Below are 18568 nucleotides of genomic sequence, written 5' to 3' on the forward strand. Positions count from 1 at the left end.
ATATCCCGCCTCTTAGCGCTACATCCCTTATGCACCCAGTGCACTTGGCTTCGTATGGAGCTCGCAGTATGGGTCGTTCTGTGTCCAGTTCAGGCCAGACCTCTAAACCAAAGATGAATAGGACAGCGTAATAGCAAGTGGGAGCCAAGAGGCTAACCAGTGAATGAGGATAAGTGCTGGCGAAAAGTTCACAGCCAAACTTCGCAGGCAGCTCACCCCATAAGAACCCCCATTTGACCTTTGACTCGTTCCTCGCTTCAGGGCAATTGATTATTTTATCATACAGGTCCGTACACTGTATAACGCTTGATACGCTATTCCTGTTAAGGGTCGCACGAATACGTCCACCACCGTGGTCATCGTTGTCGTAGTAGTATTATTGAGGCTTTTTTGCAGCTGAAGGCCGCATGTAGCCCCTAGCAAGTATGAACTAGAGCTATGTTACATTTACGTACACCTCTTCGTTTGAAATGTCTATTTCGCTCTCAAATCGCCATATGTTCGCTATAAACCGTTGTCGGGCTTGGTTTCTACGGCTTTGCTCTATCAACTGCTTGACCGTCAGGTAAAACAGCATGGAATCTTCCTCCTAATGCGAAAGAAATATCTTCATACTTCCACCCCATTGCGTTTCCCATCTCCTACTGTAGATGACCATTTCAGACAGTGGGGGAGGAAGTGTTCGACTATCTCTCCGTCATGAGCATCCCTTCCACACCTACATGTGTTGCCATCAAGATAGCGAATTCTCTGGAGTGACGGTTTAGCCGAATGTGTCCCGTACGCAACTGTACTAAAAAGCGCCCGCAGTTTCAATAGGCTGTCGTAAAGAGCTTTCGTGTGCTTCCTGGGAAGGGCTGCATCAAACGCTCGCGTTGTCAGACCACAGTGTGCAGAATGGAATTTCTCTTTCTCCTGGCGGTTGTGGTGATCCTAGATAACCTGCCGAGTACCGAAACAGGACACCTCTGAGCGTGAAGACTGAAGACTGACGTATAATAGAAAACTTGAAGCATAATTTAGATAGACTCAGGAGGTGAGAGATAATATAATTAGTTGCATGGTGGAGAGTGCGAGCCTGGTAGAGAGACAGCAGGTACTCTGGTTAGAAGCCCAGCGTTAAGGCTCTGCTACGGGCGGCCTTGATCAGATATGCTGACCATCTATTCCGCCATAGGCGTGGAATCTGGCAACGAACCTCGACATGTTTATTTTTTTATTTTTATTTTTTTTTTGGAGGCATACCTTTGACTGTTCGAGAGGTCTACGAAACTGAGGATACAAGTTTAGTTAGTGAAGGCCTGTCTCCTCCCTAGGCGATACCACATCCACTGGAAAAGCAAGACCAGTTTCGGTCTCGAGTAGGAGTCGAGGAGATGATCAGTGCATGGTTTTCATAACCCTTTTCTCTAATTTTCTATGGGTTGGTTGGGCGGGCTCGACAACCACAGAAAACTCTACAGTTCGGCCCTAACCCGCACCACCTAGATTCTTTTTGGGTTCCGCTCCACGAAACGAGAGGATACTAACTACTAATATGGTTTAACCCGAGGTAGAAATCCATCGTCCCAGCTGCTCGACGATAGCAGTTACCCGGCGAACTTGCCAGGGGCTCAAAATAACGTTAACCCGTGGCCCTCCCTTCGTACTTATTAATGATTACGTGAAATCGAAATTCTGCTAACTACTCCCGAAATAGGGAAAGCAAGAGCAGTTCCTAAAAGGCTTGGCATGTATTTGTCATTATTAGTCAACCGCTTTCAGGTGAAGGCGTAAAGGAGTTTGTGACAACCTTGTCCTGCGACTTACGATTTGAAGCAGCTTCCTAATCATTGGGTCATTCCATAAGCACTTTAGATTTGGCCAGTCCGTCGTCCCTACTATGCTACTGTAACTCGAGTGCCACACTGCTTGATATAAAAGAACAGATCTCTCCGTCTATCAGAGTTTATATAGTCAATCCTATTTTTCTTCTTGTCTTCCTACTACACCCCGTTTAACCAACCGCTGTTCACAAGGTTAATGAGCAACACAAGATGAATACAGCACGTAAGATAAAAACGATCTTTGCAGCGATAGACGTGACAGAAGGGGCGGGCGCGCGAGTTCGTCGTTCCATTGGCAGCCAACAGCTACGCAATTTCAGTCCCTTCTTATTACTTGACCATGCTACAGTTGGGCCAGATGCAGGATTTCCTGAGCACCCTCACCGTGGCCAGGAGACTGTCACTTACTGCCTGGCCGGTTACTCTGACCACGAAGACTTCACCGGGCATAAAGGCACTCTCGGACCTGGGGACTTACAGTTTATGACCGCCGGTCGCGGAATCATGCATGCCGAGATGCCGCGTGGAAATCCGGATGGCAGCCCTGGGGTGGGGATCCAGCTATGGGTCGACCTGCCCAAAGCTCTGAAATATGTTGAGCCGAGATATAGATACGTCAACGTGTCTGAGGTTCCCAGGGTGGAAGTGGATAATGGCTGTGTGGCTATCACTGTGATCGCTGGACAGTCGCACGGCGTAGAATCGAAAAACGACCTGACATATACACCAATTTGGTACCTCGACATTGAAATTAGACCGGGCGGTAGCATCAAACAAATTGTACCAGTCGGTTGGAACACCTTTGCTTATATACTGGAAGGCACAATGACATTTCACTCTGAAGCTTCTAGCGTCCGCGCTAGACAATATCACACTGTCATCTTCCATGGAGCAGGTACGCACATCGAAGCATCGGTCCCGGAAGATGAGCCGCGTGCTGCCCGTTTCCTACTTCTTTCGGGGGAGCCTCTGAACCAACGAATTGTACATTACGGGCCTTTCGTTTGCACTAGTGAAGAGGAAATATACGAGGCGATATCGGACTTTCGAAATGGCAAAAATGGGTTTGAGAGAGCTATTGGATGGCAAAGTAGTATTACGAAACCAGTCTCTTTATAAAATTATAATATTATACATACTTATCAAGAAACCACAAATATAGAACGGCTTCATAGATCGAGCAAGTACGTACCAAGCCTGTGGAAACTTTGCATCCGAGCAGCATCTAGTCCCCACAAGTGGTTTTTATCATCACCTAAAGACCAAGACGGAAAGTCTACCAGTGGGTAATTCCCAAAGAGCCTCCTTTACCTGAAGGTCAATATCGTGAACGAACCGACGTGCGGCACCTACTTTCACGCCATACTTGACAAAGAAACCTGAGTCTTTGTGAGTCATAAATCTAGACAGTTCTCTAAAGTCACGTCGCGAGGTTTGTTAATATTGTCCCTGAAGGTCCTGTGTCTCACTCGAGACCATTACCAGTTGGTATATCCCTCCATGGCTATATCCAGCAGTCCATGAATCAGGATTAGGTCAGCAGAGTGGGGCTTTGAAGACATAGCTTCAATAGCGGACGGCGTAGGCATCGATGATTGAGATGGAGCTAGGAGGGCATTAGTATTGATCGGAGGACACCCTGAATCACCCTGAACCTGTTGCACGGTTAGCTGGGCCGTTATTCCTGTTTTCAAGTTGCTGATTCTCCTCGGTTTAGGGCATGGTCCGCGTAGCTGGTCATTTTTGAACTCCTTGCGCTACCACCCTGATTCCCAGAGAATCCATTATTTGTGCATCGGTGTGCAGAGAAAGTACTCCTGCCGCTTTATTTTCGTTACGCACGACATGTCTAATGGCATCAAGATTGATTCAGTCCGTCTGCAGGAAACGAATTCCAGCTTCATGACCGGCGAACGACCCTGTTGATTCACGTTCCATATGATAGAAATATATGTTTTTACCACGAGCCCCTAAAGCAACGTACTACGAGAGCAATACTTATATATATCTAGGATCTTAGTTAAAGTCCAAAAATTTAACTTATTTGAAACATATAGCTAGTATCTTAGAGGCACGTCTTCTACGTGCCCTACAATTGCCACTGAGAGACTCTTGAAAACAAGGTACTGAAGACATGGTATGACATCTTTTAGCCGTACTGTCCGAATTTGAAGAAGAATCGGCATTCTGCATGCAAAATTCAGGCTCATAAGATTACCAACTGCCCTACCAGATTTCATCGTTGAATTTTATATAGGATTGCAATTTTCGGGTGTTTCGAATGGCCTTAATTGGCTAGACGGCCTAGAAATCGGGTGAGGCGGCCGGCTCGGTGGAAGATTACGTTAGACCCTCCAGCTAGGTATTAGTCACGAAGTTAACAATAAGGCTAGATGGGATTGGTAGTCGTTCTATTTCACAATGAAAAAGCTGATCTTCATTGGCCACAGTAATAGATAACCAGGGTATATCGATCGAGGAGAATGGTCTTCGTTCCTGTTTCTGGAGCGGAATCCCTTAATGATATTTTTCCAGTACTGTTAAGGCTTTTATGCCCCGGGCTTTAATATCGGTGTCTGAACAGACGCTGCAGGCTTCACTGCTTGCCACTCTTCTTCACATATATGCTAGAGTTGGATGTATATTGTACACTACATAGAGTGATCACCCTCGTTGTGCGTAGGCTTTTCGATAGCCAATCATGTCTAGACGATTAGACCCTCTGTTACAATTCATTATACGCATAGTTCAATAGTATAGGTCTCTACAAGTAGTCGATAGGTTTATGGAAAATCGGCTCTCATACTCAAGTATGAGTTTTTCCCAAAGGAGGACACGAAAAGCTGAAGTGTCTCCGAGATAAAGAACATTCGAGATACACTTAATGCTTTTTCGTACACAGCCAAGGGCATCCATCCGTACACCGTCCAATGTGTAGAACAGGACATGTATAAAAATAGGAGAGATTATCAACCAGGCGCTAAAATAGAAAATATATATATGTCACTATGGGTAAAGAGACTCATTGAGATCCCCATTAACAACTGCTGATACTCGGTTACAGCTTAGCCCCGACAGCAGATTGATCGGCAATGGCATCCGCGTACAGCTTATGCAAAAGCTGACGATACTGCTTTACAATAAGAGGGCGCTTAAGTTTGAGACTATACCGCTAGCTATCAGCACTTGTGTACCTAAATGCCACCCAGACGGAAGAGGATAATACTCACGTTGGAGTCAAAAGATTATTCTGTACGGTGAATGGCTCCAACATCAAAACACAATTCTTCACTCTCTCATACCCAGCCATCTTGTGCTTCTTCGCCACTCTCTCAAGATCCCGCAGCACGGCTCTCCGGATATTGTCGTCATTGAGTATTGACTTCATCTTCTCGATGTCAGTTGGTGCGATTGTCCGACCAAGCACCTTACTGGCAAATGGCGCAAACAAATCAGGCTGTATACCGAAGATGCCAACCAAGAAGGTCTGGTCACTATCACCATGGATATAACACTGGGCAATGTAGCCCGGCTCCGATAAATATATTCCCTCCGAGCGTTCAGGAGAAATATACTCCCCTTGTGCAAGCTTGAGAATATTCTTCCGGCGATCAATAATAATAAAACGGCCCCTCTCATCAAAGGTGCAGATATCGCCTGTTTGAAACCACCCGTCTTCCGTTATTGCATTGGCCGTCTCTTCGGGATTCTTAAAATATTCACGAAACAGATTTGGGCCCCGTATTAGTAGCTCACCTCGAGGGTAAGGCTTGTCATCCACGTAGTACTCCATATCAGGGAGAGAAAGCAGGCAAACTTCAGTACATGGAGCAAGGCGCCCGCAGTTGCCCACCGTAAGATCATTTGGAGCCTGGCCGGATATTATGGAGTATGACTCGGTTAAGCCATAGCCCTGGATAAAATCAGTACCAACTGCAGCACGCAAGAAGGTATGCAGGGATGGATCCAGGGGAGCCGATCCGGAGATCATTAAATAGGCACGTTCCAATCCAAGGGCGGCTGCCACTTTTTTAGACCAAAGTCTGTCATACAAGGCATGCTTTACAGTGGCCACAGAAGGGTGAGAAGTCGATAAACGGGCGGTTTTAACTGCCATAATGTACCTTGACAAGGCGCCTTTATAGCCGGGAGCTTCAATAGTTGACGAGCGTATGGCATTTCCAAAACGACTGTAAAGTCGAGGAACGGAGATAAACCTGGTGGGCTTGAGAAGTTTCAGGTCATCGACTAACTCAACAATATTTCCATGGAAATAGCCAATTCGAGCACCAGCCCAGAAAGCTCCATGTTCTACCAAACGAGCATAGATGTGAGCCAACGGCAGATATGACGCCAAAGTATCATCTGGGACCTGGGGGATCATCCCAAGGGCGGCGGAGGTTGCCGCCACTGCATTCTGGTGGGTCAGGACTACACCTTTTGGAGCACCTGTGGTACCAGAGGTATAGTTAATGGTAATGATGCTCGAAGGTTTTGGCGGCTTGTAGGGGCGGCTGGCAGAAGCGCCCAGTTTCACGACTTGATCCATAGTATATATTGAAACATCCTCTCCAGCAAGGGACGTTAGGAGGGCATGCTTTGAGTGGCCATCCTGCTCGCCATTATCAAGAGGATCCAAGCTAACAATAATCTTAAGTGCGGGTAGCATAGGTTTTAGCTTAAGCAAGGTAGCTATGTGCGGCAGGGAGGTCACAATACAATTTAACTCTGCGTGGTTAATAATATATTCAACGGCGTCCGAGGCGAAGACATCATAAATGGACACAGAGTACAGGTCTTGGGACATGCATGCGAGGTCTGATCAGGAGAGACTTAAGCGATATATCACTAAAACAAGGATGGCTCTGCAAGGGAGTAATGGCATACCTGTGATCTGCCACTCAGGCCTGTTTTGACACCAGATGCCAATACCGTACTGGTCAGGACGAGAGCAACCGTGTGAGATATGAAGTTCTACCAGGCCAGCACCAAAGTTGGCCCGTCGCTTCTGGACAGTTTCATAATCGATCCAATGGTAAAGCCCATAGGTCTTAGTGGCCGGATGGTAGGGACGCCATCCGAGACAATGATGCCTGGGAACTCGGTTCGCAGTTGACTCGAACATGTCATGGACAGTGAGAATCTGCATGGTATGTTAGTTAGGAATCCTGGCTTCACCATTTGGAAAGTCCTTCCCCCCCCGACGTTATGCAATATACCTTCGGATCTAGAGATTTCACCAGCTCCTTCTGCGCATTCCAGGCACGGTAAACCTTGCTCCGCCCAGGCTTCTCCGAGCCAGATATGGCAACAGAGTAGGGAATGCCATTTGGAGGTTCTTGGTTCAGCTCGGTGGCGCGGGCGATGTGAGTGGGTTGCTGGGTGTAGAACATCGTGGCCAACAGCGGTAGGGGCAATATTTCCCCTGGGGCAATTCAGGAAACCCAACTTTGCTAAAAGGGGTAAAAGACTATATAACCATATATCTAGACGCAGATACGCGATAAATAGGAAAAGTGCGCAAAAGAAGCGAGCTGAGCCAACAGAGGGGTATATATGAAGTAGGGACGGAATTTAAAATTCGTAAAAAAGGACGATGTATAGACTGCGGAGAAGCAGCCATACGCTTGCTTAGTTGTATAATATCTTACTACGCTTCCATGATTACGTATTATATTGTCTAACAGTGAGAGATAAAGTCGCATCTGGAATACTATGGGCATTCGGGACATTCGACGAGGGGTTGAGCCGACCCTCTGGGGTTACTCCACAAAGGTTCCTCGGGGCCGCGGTTCTTCCCCGAGTTCACACTGCTTCTTTCTGGGCGCCACATTGAGGATCTATCTGGTCGTTGCATAGTGAAACCTACTTTACCTGAGATATGACATGTGTCTGCCTTGAACGCCTGTGACCGTCTCAGACGTGGGGAGCATGTGAAAGTTCATATCGTTAATAAACACTCCGTCGGGATTCCCCCACAAAATTCCTCAAGAGGATGAATATGATGGGAATTGAAAGAAGGAAATTTTCGCTGTGCTATCTTCATTAACCAACTGGACAAGTTGAAAAGCCAACGCCGAATCCAAGATATAGGCCCTAGCCTTCCCGCTGACAAAAATATTCATTCTGTCCCGCTAATTTCATAGCATTGCGATATGCAGATACAGACGTGCGTATATATACACATATAAATGTACATAGTTATCCTATACAAGATTATATCCAATCAAAGTGCTTATCTTATGCTATAGTAACCTGGTCACTCTGCCGCATGGCCTTGTATGGTTGGAGGTCGACAAACGTTGCAAGTTTCAGCATCCGTATGAAAGTGAGATATCCTGTGCAGGAATCTATCAACGATATAGTTATGTCAAATTCTTATCAGGATCGAAACTTTGCCCTGGTCCTGGTGAAGTTGTTGCTGTTGATATTCCATCCTTCGTTCATAGACAACGCAGCTTTATTTACAATAAATCTCAGAAGCGTACAGTTAGTGCTATCCGCCGAAAAATGTGCGGAAGGTCGAAATTAGAGGTCATTATGTCTTTCTGTTACTGAAGACGCATTGTTTTTTAACACGTAGCTACTACTTGACTCTAGGCTATGAAAGGTCATATCTTTATACTTATTTCCCCCACGCAACTAAATCGAGATTGATACAAGTTTAGCCTCGGATAACTCGATTCTCCCCTTTGTTCCACTGACGCTTATAATTTCTCGAATTTCGGGATCCGTTTTTCCAGACCTGACATTAAGGCAGTCCGCACGTCTCCTGTTTGTATAGCACCACTGTTCCAAACGGCGGTGTAGCGAAGACCTTGTCAAGGTTAGTGTCATGGAGTAGGGACGGGATTTATATGGCTGGTTACGAAACGGATATCGGGGTGTAAAAAGGTTCCAGTGCTTACCTTCCTGAATGGAATGATCCCTGGAATAGTTCAGCAACTCCTTTGTCCCCAGGACAGCAACAGGGCTCTTTTGCGCAATGAGACTGGCAAGTTCCAAGGAACCCTCCACGGCAGCCTGCTTAGTGTCATATACTGTATTGACAAAGCCAACCTGCAGCGCCTCCTCAGCACCAAAAATTCTCGCAGACAGGGCCACCTCCTTGACCCAGCCAATGTTACCAACAACCTTTGGAAGCCGGCTTAGGACACCAATATCTGCGGCCATTCCAATATCAACTTCCTTGACAGAAAACTGGACATCTCTAGTGCAGAGTCTGATATCAGCAGCGGCAGAAATATCAATGGCAAATCCATACGAGAAGCCATGCATGGCACAAATGACAGGCTTCTCGCAGCGCTCAATAGCTGTAAGACATTCTTGGAACTGGTGTATATAGCGTCGAATATGGAATGATTTACGTGCAGCGTCAGAACCTCCTTTGTCACTGAATAGCTCGGTCGAAGCTTGCTTCACATCAAGCCCTGCACTAAAGGCCCGATTACCGGCACCAGTGAGCACAATAGCTCGTACTGACGAATCCGATGATAGCTGGTCAAAAACATGCCGCATCTCCAACCACATCCTATCATTTCTGTTAATGTACTGCTAGAATCTATAAGAGCAAAACATTATATGGATGGGAGCATCGGCAGGACAGTGTGCTAGATCAGACGTAACATACGCTTCAATGAATGTATTTAATTTATCAGCTCGATTAATCTCCACATGGGCGACATACGGTCGTTCGATTGGGAAGCGGACCGTAAAATATTTGTAGGGGTACCTTGTATTTATGGTAGCCATGCCGATAAATATTGGTCGTTGCCGCTATGATTTCTCGCAGCTGGGAGAGCAATACGCGACTGGTAAATTGTCTGATGTGCAATCAACAGACACAGACCAAAGGACTCAGGAATAATACTCCTGGACGAGGATGCCGATAGTCAAGAAAATACAATAAGAAATAATAGCGGGTCGGACGAAGTAGTCTAAAATTGGACTGGAGGTAGGATAAGTAGTATTAGTAGATGTTACTACCGATTTCTGCCTTGGAATACTTAGCTCCATATCCTCGGCATACTCTGTGTATTTCTGTATTGGTCATCATGCCGAATACTCGATCGGCCCGCATTGCCGGAGTACACAGGTCAGGTGCCGCTTCAAAGAAATCCGACCTGTAACCTGGCATTTGCCGCGGAGATCCCCCACAAGTATATTCCCCCGACCGATATGTAACCCAGTGGTGGGGACCCTAACGCCGGCTATGAGCAGGCTTACTGAGTGCTGAGGACGTTTTCATGCTAAAATGCTGATCAGCCTCGGCATGTTGCGATCGGAGGAAAGCTTTCCGGAATGAAAGCGTACAGCTGAGGACGCGTGGAATGACTTCGCAAAGTTCATGTGGCTGCTTAGTCCCTATTTGCCAGGGGTTAATATATATGTGACCGGTGTGTCCCTCAGTGGACGTGGAGATTAATTTCAAACTCTCGTGTGTTAATGTCAGATTCCCAACAACCGCAATGTTTCCATCGAGAACGGACGTGTTGAGCGAGGTTTGGCGAGACAACATCTTTCGTAAGGCGGGAGAGAACCATATTCGCGACCAACAAAGTGCTGATTGATCTCAGGCAATAAGGTCGTCTTTTGTACAGGTGGTGCCGGGTCCATCTGCAGTGTTCAGGTTCGCGCGTTAGTTCTATTGGGCGCTAATGCCGCTATTGTTGGCCGCAATCCCGAAAAGACAAGACAGGTGGCCGCCGATATTGCTAGGAGTCGGGATGGCGCAAAAGTTATAGGGATTGGCGGTGTTGATGTTCGGAAGCCGGAGAGTATTACTGCGGCAGCGGCTAAGTGCGCGGAGGAGCTTGGCGCCATCGACTTTGTAATGTGAGTTGGCATCACCCATTACCCTAGAATATGATTATTTATTTACACTCAATAATTAAACAGTGCCGGTGCAGCTGGAAACTTCGTTGCTCCAATCTCACGACTTTCTGCCAATGCTTTCAAGTCTGTCATCGACATTGACCTCACTGGTTCTTATAACACTTTCAAAGCGACAGTACCTTACTTGCTGAGGTCCGCGTTAAAACATAGGTCAGCAGACAGTTTAGGTACGACTTCTCTATAGATTGTTCCTTCCTGATCTCATGGTTAAACTGGATTTTAGGTAGCCCCTTGGGCACCGGTGGCCGTATCATCTTCATATCTGCAACACTACACTATGCCGGAACTCCCTTTCAGGCCCATGTTGGTGCGGGAAAGGCGGGAGTAGATTCACTGTCGTCCTCTATTGCAATTGAATACGGGCCTATGGGGATAACATCCAATGTTATTGCTCCTGGTCCTATCTCTGACACTGAGGGTATGAGACGCCTAGCTGCTGCAGATGGAGAGAAAACAGCCAGAAAAGGTGTACCCCTTGGTCGATGGGGCCGAAAGAAAGAGATCGCCGACGCTACCATCTATCTGTTCAGCGACACTGGAAACTTTATCAATGGGACGTTACAAGTGGTTGATGGCGCAGCATGGCGGCTGGGTGCATTAGCATCAGCACGTGTTGAGTATCCAGAGGCACTGGAGGCCATGATGGAGGGAACCCCAGATCTTAAACCATTTGGCGCCGGAGCAAATACCAAGCTTTAAGTTAAGTTACAGGAAATCTCATTTAATGCCAAATCATCCATCGTAAGGATCGTCAAAACACCCAGTCACATTAAAGATCATAACAGAGGCTTGAAGGCAGCCTTGTCTTACACCGAGAACATTCAAAGGCTAGTGAGGTTCGATTTGTCCCCCAATTGCGAGAGCTTTTCGCTCGAGCAACCATAAAAGTTGGTAATCTAGAGTTAATCGGTACTAGTGAGTATTTGTCATAGGACTCTGCTGCATATAGCCATTCGATGGTACAAATTATTTGATTCATATTTGCCAGCCTCTCGGTAGAAAGCCTTTCCTTGCTTATACACAGCATTTTCGTCTAATCTTATTACTCAGTGGGGTGGGCTCCCGGCGAGAAAGGCAGATTCTCTGAAGAGTATCGTCAACGTTCGAGCTAGGACTTTTAACCAGCGAAACATCCAAAATTCTTTCAAAGAACGTGGAATCGTCTCTCTAGATAGCTCTAGTATTATCCAAAAGCTTCAACGTGTACTTCCTCCTGTACCAGAGCTTTCTGCGCCCGATCTTCGAACGTACGGGAGACTACACCACCTCCAAATCTCTCCTCTTCTAGCGTAGAAAATACACTCCAAAAGAGTACCCAGGATCTCAAAAAGAATCAGGGAAAACTCCCAAATTACTATTAAGGAGTTTACTCCGAAGCTCCAGCGAGGCCTACAGCGTGCGTTCTACCACCACAAAAGACAAGCAGAGGAGCTTGCAATGATGAGCGATACAGTCGACTGCATGAGAGAGATACAACCCCCCGAAGACGCCAACTCACTAAGAGGGAGGTTGCCCGGCTCGGAGGCTCTGGTATACTCAGTACAAAGGATGCCAATCGATCAATAAAGGCCAGGAGAGAAAAAGATGCTATACAGGAGAAGAAAAGGTTACATAAGCAGTGGAGAAAAATGTACGGCCAATCGCCGCCCAGGGCACTGACAGGAGAAAGTTTTATATCATCCGATGCAGCAGCGGCAGCGCTACAAGGTAGAGAGGGCTTCTGGGTAGATAATATAGATAATAAAGGTGAACGGCGAGGGTAATGGGAATAATATCAATTCTTCCATTACGGTGCGGTGCACCCCTAAGCCGAAGGCGGTGGGGAGGAGGAGGCACTGGGAGGCACTAATACACTCTGGTTCACTAGTTCTGTTCACTAAGGGTACTAGGCTGCCTTGCACGCAGCCACTCATGAATCGGTTGTTGCCTGGTCATCCTCACGGAGCGTAAAAAACCTAATAAGTCGCAAAGGATGGGCCCAAAATATTTCACGGTTACTTTTGCCCCAGTAGACCAATCCCACTATGGCGCCTTCACCCCCCACAGAGGAGCCCCAACCCACGCCGCGCCTGTCTGTCGTAAACGACGTGTGGTATATGATAGTCGACATCCTAACTCAGCCACCTTTACCGAAAGACATTGTAGATGAGGAGGAGGGAGAAGAAGAAGGAGAAAGAGAAGGCCTTGACGGTTGGCGACCCAAGAGTTTAGCCAAACTCTTTCCCAATCTCCATGACCTTATCAGTCTGAGCAGCACTTCTACATGGTTTCGGAACCTCCTTGCTCCACGCATATTTGCGACCCTATATCTTCGGAACACGACAAAGAGTTCCCTATCTATCAAGTCAATTGCCAACGGAAGCTTCTCTGGTTGCGTCAAGGAGCTGCGGTATGTTGGCATCTGTGAGCCAGGTCTGTGAGATCCCGATAGGTGTCAGTCCCCAAAGCGCAAGATCCCCTTGAGAACTGACCGTCCTCAATCTAGACCAGCGGATGTTGCCACTTGAAGAAGTTTATCCGCCGGAAGTCGACAACGTTCTGTCGAGCCTAGTCCGGTTCAAGGGACTTGAAAAGCTGAGCATCGAGTTTCCCTTTGACTACGAGGAATTATATGATTACTTCCAGGACGATTTCAATGAAAGCCTCGAAGCGGCTGCGACCGAGGAAAGAAGAAACGCCTGGCATGGGCTAATGGCGGCAAGTTTCCGCGCCATTGTATCGGGCTATCGTTCGCAATGCCACCCAGGTGATCTAGTGCCTCGATCCCTCAGCATCCACGATCTGAACATCGTGGCCCTATCGGTATTTTCTATGGATGAATTCCACACTGCCTTGTCGCGGCTGAAGAATTTTGATATGTCGCTAAAGCGGTGGGATAACGGCGTGGGTTGGATGCTCAATACCCAAAGCATCTTCCAAGGATTGCCCGACTACCTTGGCCCGTGGTTCTTCCACCACCTTTCTTCCGTTGAAGAATTTAGTTTCGACCCACGGGACTCTGCATCGCTCGGCAATGCAGGGCAGGCTTATTGCGACGACATCGGCTTGAGGAATGCTAGTATGCCAATGCTGCGGAGACTTACTCTCACTAATATCATTATCTGCTTCGAATTGCGCGACTTCCTCATCAGACATCTTGACACGTTAGAATCAATTTTGTTGCAACACTGCTACGCATACAAGGCAAGGCAGGGCGAAGGATGGCTATCCTGGAGCGAAATATTTAGTGCTCTGGCACAAGAATCCCCTTCTCGTCTTACGTCTTTTCAGTTAAGTTGTGCGGATCAAGATGAGCTGCTCTATCTAGAAGACAACTACGCAGATCCAAACTTGGTCGAGCAGGTGCGATGGAAACTTGAGGTGGAGCCCGATGTCAGAGTATTCCCATATTGTGATGTGAGTGACAAGTACGGGGCTCGATATCACGACTCCGAGGCGAACCAAACAGCATTCCTTCAAGGGAATGATGACAGGAGTTACCGCAATCTCATGGCCATTGTTGATTCGAATGCACGGGGCCCAGCGGACAAACTCAATAAAAACAGATTCGCCCTATAGCTAGGAGTATTAAGGGGCAATTTGGTTGGTTTTATACTATATGATGCTCTCCATAGGCCGCTCTGGAACGGAAGCACTAGTACAATGTTTGATGTCACGTATTTCCTTCTCCGTCTATTATTTATATTCTGAAATTCCATTTATAAAAACTATCAAGTAGTAATGAACCTAATTAATTATTCCTGTGTCAGGTGCTACTTAATAAATAGCTAAGTGTTGTAAAACGAATAATAAGAGTACAACAAGCAGTTGTACCAGTTGAATCTAGACAAGGCCAGACCCTTTCTTGGCTGTATACCATGGAAATATTTGTATTTGCAAAAGCTGTTTATTAATCTTACAATAATGAAAGTATACCAATTGAATATGGGGTGTATTTTTAAGCTTTTCACAGAAATCATCTTTTGTAAATTCTCGCCATTGAGTCTACTAGCACTCGATTAAATAAGAGATCCTGCGGTTGGTCTGGAGACATGCAAAGTGTGACTAGGACCTTGCACACAGCTCCCATCTTGTTTCAGGGTCATAAAGCTGTGCACAAGGGGAAGAAAGGGGTAGAAGTTTGCCCAACAAGTCAATACAGCATGTCAGTATAAGGTAGTTCTCAAATGATGTTGATTGGTTTTCCGTGAGCACTGAGTATCCGCCTAATCGGTTGCATTTCAATCAGTTTCATTCACTGTCCAACTGCTCACAGGGTTTATCTGTCTCGGGAATAATACTGAAATATTGAGGATTATATGCACCGAGCTTCTCTATCGCATTAAGATACAAGATCAATAGCTGATAGTCAATAATCGAAATGACGTGTTCAAGGAAGACCCGGATCGTGAGAAGAGATGTTCAGGACGGACGTTTCATAATTATACTAAACCAAGCGGCACAAGATCTCGGCTCTATAGGAGAAGATTCAACCTTAACATGGACGGCACTTCTCGGACAGGATGCCCGAGATCAACAAGGTTGTGATGATCGTATACACATTGGAACAATGTATCATTCATATCTAACGCGGTGATCTAACGAAACATCAAACGTAGAGAAGGAAAGAGAAAGAAGGAAAGCATTCTATCATACAGGAACTGTGGGGTATCAATGTTGTGGGATCTGATCAACAGTGAATAAGCAGTCTTGGTGCCTCAGGCAGAGTTCCACCTAAAGGCCCTGACAAGGGCTCAATAATTGTTACCTTCCGACTTCCATGATCCGTGTCATAAGCCTATACTAATTTCCAACGTTGCGAATTTGGGGATGGGCAAGCAACTCTTCCAATTGGCAGGGACAAAAAGGGGTAAACTGGCTGACGCCGAGTCTTTGTCGGCCTTGACGCTGCTCTGATATCTAACAATATGTCAATATTTGCCATTGGCTTCCATGGAATCACGGCAAAGGCTAAATCTCGGGTTTCTGCCCATACAACACTGATAGCTCGATGTCCGCGTGCAGACTTGGATTATTGATCTCCTCCCGCATTTTTGCAAAGATCATCTCGACCTCCTCTCTCGTCCACTAGCATACCTCATTAGCTACTGTCTATACCCCTTGAAAGGTTCCAGTTACTCCAAGGACCTTAGTATACAGCATCGTCGCCCACATCTCTAGACTCTCGTCCACAACGATCCGAAAGCCAGGTCCTCCAAGATGCGGGCCTTTCGGCCAAGGACCCATGGGCAACTTGTACCGCCGCTCAACCACGTTAACAAAGCCAGCGTCAATCATTCAATGCTTCAATTCGTCGACAATACGCAATGATTTGCCGAATTTGTCGCCCGCTTCGAGGCTCTTTGTGCCACAGGTTTCGTACACAGTGCCTATAGTGCTTCCGTCATCTGACACGAGGTTGACGCCCATTTCGACCTGTTCCAGGTATGCTCAGGGTTGAAGGTGTCTATATATCAATAGAATTAGGATGAACAGCAGGAACTGGGCTATAGAATGTATACTTCAAAACCTACTCGTAGAATCTCCCCCAATCCGACACAGACCCGGATAGCCCGCACACATGGATAAAGTAAAATGGCGCTTTGTAAATCCATTCATCGCAGCAGTCGCCAATCTCAAAATATACGTTCGGCGGGACATAATTAGGTTGGATCGGGGAAAGATCGGTTCCAATGACTGTTGCGTCCGGGTGTTCATCGGCACACTCGACGGCCCATGATCCAGTCCCTGTACCAACGTCGAGAACCCGCTTGGGATCTTTTATTGGAGCGAAGTATAATTGACCATGTAGTATCAGCCCGTACAGGTGATGGCAGATTTCCTTCGCATCAATGGACTTTGGTCGTTAGATTCCCAATACGATCCCGCGTGGTACGCATCATAGCGTCGGCCGTTCTCGCAGATATAGTCGGCGATGCTCCTACGAAGGGAGGTTACCTCCGAATCGGTCGTTGTATATTGGGTCGCGTAATCATCGCCGGAATCGACGGCAATTTATTCATTCCCTTCCAGGGATGTATTCGCACGGCATAGCTGTTGGGCCAGTAATATAGCAACAGGATAAGCTCGATATGCTATGAAATGTCAGAAAGACAAAACCTGTGGACAAAGGATCTGGGTCTGATTATCTTACTTTATATCGGAGGCCCCTTTGGTTCCTATGTTTCGCATCTAGAATGAAAGCACCAATTCTTGCTCCCGTGAATAGGAAAACCTGTAGTGCGAATAGGATAAACACCTTGAGAAGTCCATGTGTAAAGACGGAGCTATCACGGGTCCACATTGTGGAGCACCTTTTTGTCGCGATATACGTCCAGGGTATGTGATAGAATTCGATGTGAGCCAATCAGTAAAGAAAATCCTGCAGATCATTAAAGCCAGCCTATTCAATCCCAAAATACAAAGGAATTGCTCCGTGACCCAGGCACTGTCTCTGGTTCGTTGGGATGTGGATGTGGATACAGGAGGATGCCTGAAATCAAGGTGGGTCGAAATAAACTCATATACATGGAGGAACCTTACCTAGTGGAAAAGTGCTAAGCTAGGGCGTAGTAGATAGTAGAGCGCAGGGTTTCCATTCAAATCTCTACCAGCCTTAAGTCAATCGGAAATCGCGGTACCACAGCAATGACTCATTTACTATTACCAGTCAATCCAGTACAATGTAGCACGGATCGCTCGGGGTGGAAATTAAGTTAGCTTAGGGCATTCAATTTAGATTCCGCGATTCAATCCATGAGGATCTGGAGAGCAGATCTGACTCCAAATATTGCTATAGGGCTGCCGGTGTACAAAGAACACTTCATCGAACTGGCTGTACCACAATGGTGACAGATGTGGCAATAACTTACATAGATGAAAGAGATGGGGATCTTATGAAACAAAGAGATTAGAGGTACAACTAATTTTAAATATTACTATAATGTATATTGAAGTATTGGCAATTTTATAATTATTAAATATATGAGTTTGTAAATAGCTTTTTGGATAATCTTACTAACGAGGCTTAGCTTGTTTTAAATAGGAGTTTGAGAAACAGTCTGAGCGTGAACTTCTGCACTGTTTTGTAACCAGCTGTATATTATGCGAGCACTATATATAAATGAGCAAATCAGGAATAGTGGCAAGCACAGGAGATGTAGCATACCATATAAGAAGTTCAAAATGGAACTAGAAAAAGCCAGGGAGTGTAAGGGACTCTGCCTGATTCAATCATTGATTAGGTAGTCTATCACGAAGAGACTAAGTAAAGAGAGGAAAAGAAAAGAAAACATAAAGCTATTATGTTATGTTGCCCTTATAGACAAAGGGTTATATGACTACCACTCATTCACTGATTGCTTACAAGACCGCTTAAGGAAACAGAATTAACCAATAAGAAGAAAGATACACGAGAGTACAGCGAATCAGGGCCAGACTCTACAAAAAAGACAGGTGGGAGGCCAACAAGCTTTTCCTAGTGGCTTGTATTGCTTGTTATCCTTTGGCTTCTGTGGGTGGCTATTTTAGAGCAGTTTTGGATGATAGCTAAGGGATTTCCTTTTAAAGTATTCTTAGACTTGAAACATTCATTAAATGAGTTCCATCATCCCTGCCACTACCATTATGGATGACTGCTTATCCGGTTTTCCGTGCGCCCTCCTAGGATACTCCCTGAGTTTCTAATCTAGATTACTTTCTCTTCATTAGAACTAGCGGTAATACCAAGCGAATTCAGCAACAGCAATACTAGGATTTAGAGAAGGGAAAATTTGATGTAGCGATATCTTAATACCGGATATAGTCAGTGTATGATAAACATCTCCAATACCAAGCTTTAATAGCAACATAAAAACACCACATTCAAA

General features: G+C 46.1%; 6 protein-coding genes across 6 annotated transcripts; 3 read left to right on the forward strand and 3 right to left on the reverse strand.

Annotated features, from left to right (window-relative positions):
* Positions 1 to 1817: 1817 nt before the first annotated feature.
* BDW43DRAFT_186293 (pirin family protein) lies at positions 1818 to 3184 on the forward strand. The gene has a single exon (XM_032038952.1). The coding sequence runs from the start codon at positions 2037 to 2039 to the stop codon at positions 2943 to 2945; it is 909 nt and encodes a 302-aa protein (XP_031896521.1). The 5' UTR covers positions 1818 to 2036; the 3' UTR covers positions 2946 to 3184.
* Positions 3185 to 4884: 1700 nt separating this feature from the next.
* On the reverse strand, positions 4885 to 7353 carry BDW43DRAFT_322054 (uncharacterized protein; the record flags this gene model as incomplete). The annotated part of the gene is made up of 4 exons (XM_032049473.1): positions 7046 to 7353; positions 6714 to 6969; positions 5057 to 6644; positions 4885 to 4990 (listed from the first exon to the last, which is right to left on the reverse strand). Exons 1-4 carry the CDS (start codon positions 7217 to 7219, stop codon positions 4885 to 4887), a joined length of 2124 nt encoding a protein of 707 aa, XP_031896522.1. The 5' UTR covers positions 7220 to 7353.
* A 1092-nt stretch (positions 7354 to 8445) lies between these two features.
* BDW43DRAFT_186352 (enoyl-CoA hydratase/isomerase family protein) lies at positions 8446 to 9686 on the reverse strand. Its single transcript, XM_032038954.1, has 3 exons — positions 9457 to 9686; positions 8735 to 9357; positions 8446 to 8643 (listed from the first exon to the last, which is right to left on the reverse strand). Exons 1-3 carry the CDS (start codon positions 9576 to 9578, stop codon positions 8534 to 8536), a joined length of 855 nt encoding a protein of 284 aa, XP_031896523.1. The 5' UTR covers positions 9579 to 9686; the 3' UTR covers positions 8446 to 8533.
* Positions 9687 to 10129: 443 nt separating this feature from the next.
* BDW43DRAFT_186338 (SDR family oxidoreductase) lies at positions 10130 to 11455 on the forward strand. The gene is made up of 4 exons (XM_032038953.1): positions 10130 to 10349; positions 10403 to 10661; positions 10725 to 10888; positions 10945 to 11455. Exons 1-4 carry the CDS (start codon positions 10295 to 10297, stop codon positions 11418 to 11420), a joined length of 954 nt encoding a protein of 317 aa, XP_031896524.1. The 5' UTR covers positions 10130 to 10294; the 3' UTR covers positions 11421 to 11455.
* A 1269-nt stretch (positions 11456 to 12724) lies between these two features.
* On the forward strand, positions 12725 to 14436 carry BDW43DRAFT_287820 (uncharacterized protein). Its single transcript, XM_032043197.1, has 2 exons — positions 12725 to 13133; positions 13207 to 14436. Exons 1-2 carry the CDS (start codon positions 12746 to 12748, stop codon positions 14277 to 14279), a joined length of 1461 nt encoding a protein of 486 aa, XP_031896525.1. The 5' UTR covers positions 12725 to 12745; the 3' UTR covers positions 14280 to 14436.
* A 1235-nt stretch (positions 14437 to 15671) lies between these two features.
* On the reverse strand, positions 15672 to 16130 carry BDW43DRAFT_314725 (uncharacterized protein; the record flags this gene model as incomplete). The annotated part of the gene is made up of 3 exons (XM_032047880.1): positions 15672 to 15788; positions 15840 to 15965; positions 16020 to 16130. The coding sequence occupies 3 exons, from the start codon at positions 16128 to 16130 to the stop codon at positions 15672 to 15674; spliced, it is 354 nt and encodes a 117-aa protein (XP_031896526.1).
* Positions 16131 to 18568: the final 2438 nt, after the last annotated feature.

The sequence above is a fragment of the Aspergillus alliaceus genome (assembly GCF_009176365.1).
Source record: "Aspergillus alliaceus strain CBS 536.65 unplaced genomic scaffold BDW43scaffold_50, whole genome shotgun sequence".
Classification (NCBI taxonomy): Eukaryota; Fungi; Ascomycota; class Eurotiomycetes; order Eurotiales; family Aspergillaceae; genus Aspergillus; species Aspergillus alliaceus.

Coding starts and splice junctions, on each gene's coding strand:
- BDW43DRAFT_186293 (XM_032038952.1), top strand. CDS start 2,037: ATGAATACAGCACGTAAGATAAAAACGATCTTTGCAGCGATAGACGTG.
- BDW43DRAFT_186352 (XM_032038954.1), bottom strand. CDS start 9,578: ATGGCTACCATAAATACAAGGTACCCCTACAAATATTTTACGGTCCGC. Junction 9,358..9,456: donor TTAAATACATTCATTGAAGC/GTATGTTACGTC, acceptor CAGAAATGATAG/GATGTGGTTGGAGATGCGGC. Junction 8,644..8,734: donor GGATCATTCCATTCAGGAAG/GTAAGCACTGGA, acceptor AACCTTGACAAG/GTCTTCGCTACACCGCCGTT.
- BDW43DRAFT_186338 (XM_032038953.1), top strand. CDS start 10,295: ATGTTTCCATCGAGAACGGACGTGTTGAGCGAGGTTTGGCGAGACAAC. Junction 10,350..10,402: donor TTGGCGAGACAACATCTTTC/GTAAGGCGGGAG, acceptor GATTGATCTCAG/GCAATAAGGTCGTCTTTTGT. Junction 10,662..10,724: donor GGCGCCATCGACTTTGTAAT/GTGAGTTGGCAT, acceptor ATAATTAAACAG/TGCCGGTGCAGCTGGAAACT.
- BDW43DRAFT_287820 (XM_032043197.1), top strand. CDS start 12,746: ATGGCGCCTTCACCCCCCACAGAGGAGCCCCAACCCACGCCGCGCCTG. Junction 13,134..13,206: donor TGTTGGCATCTGTGAGCCAG/GTCTGTGAGATC, acceptor TCCTCAATCTAG/ACCAGCGGATGTTGCCACTT.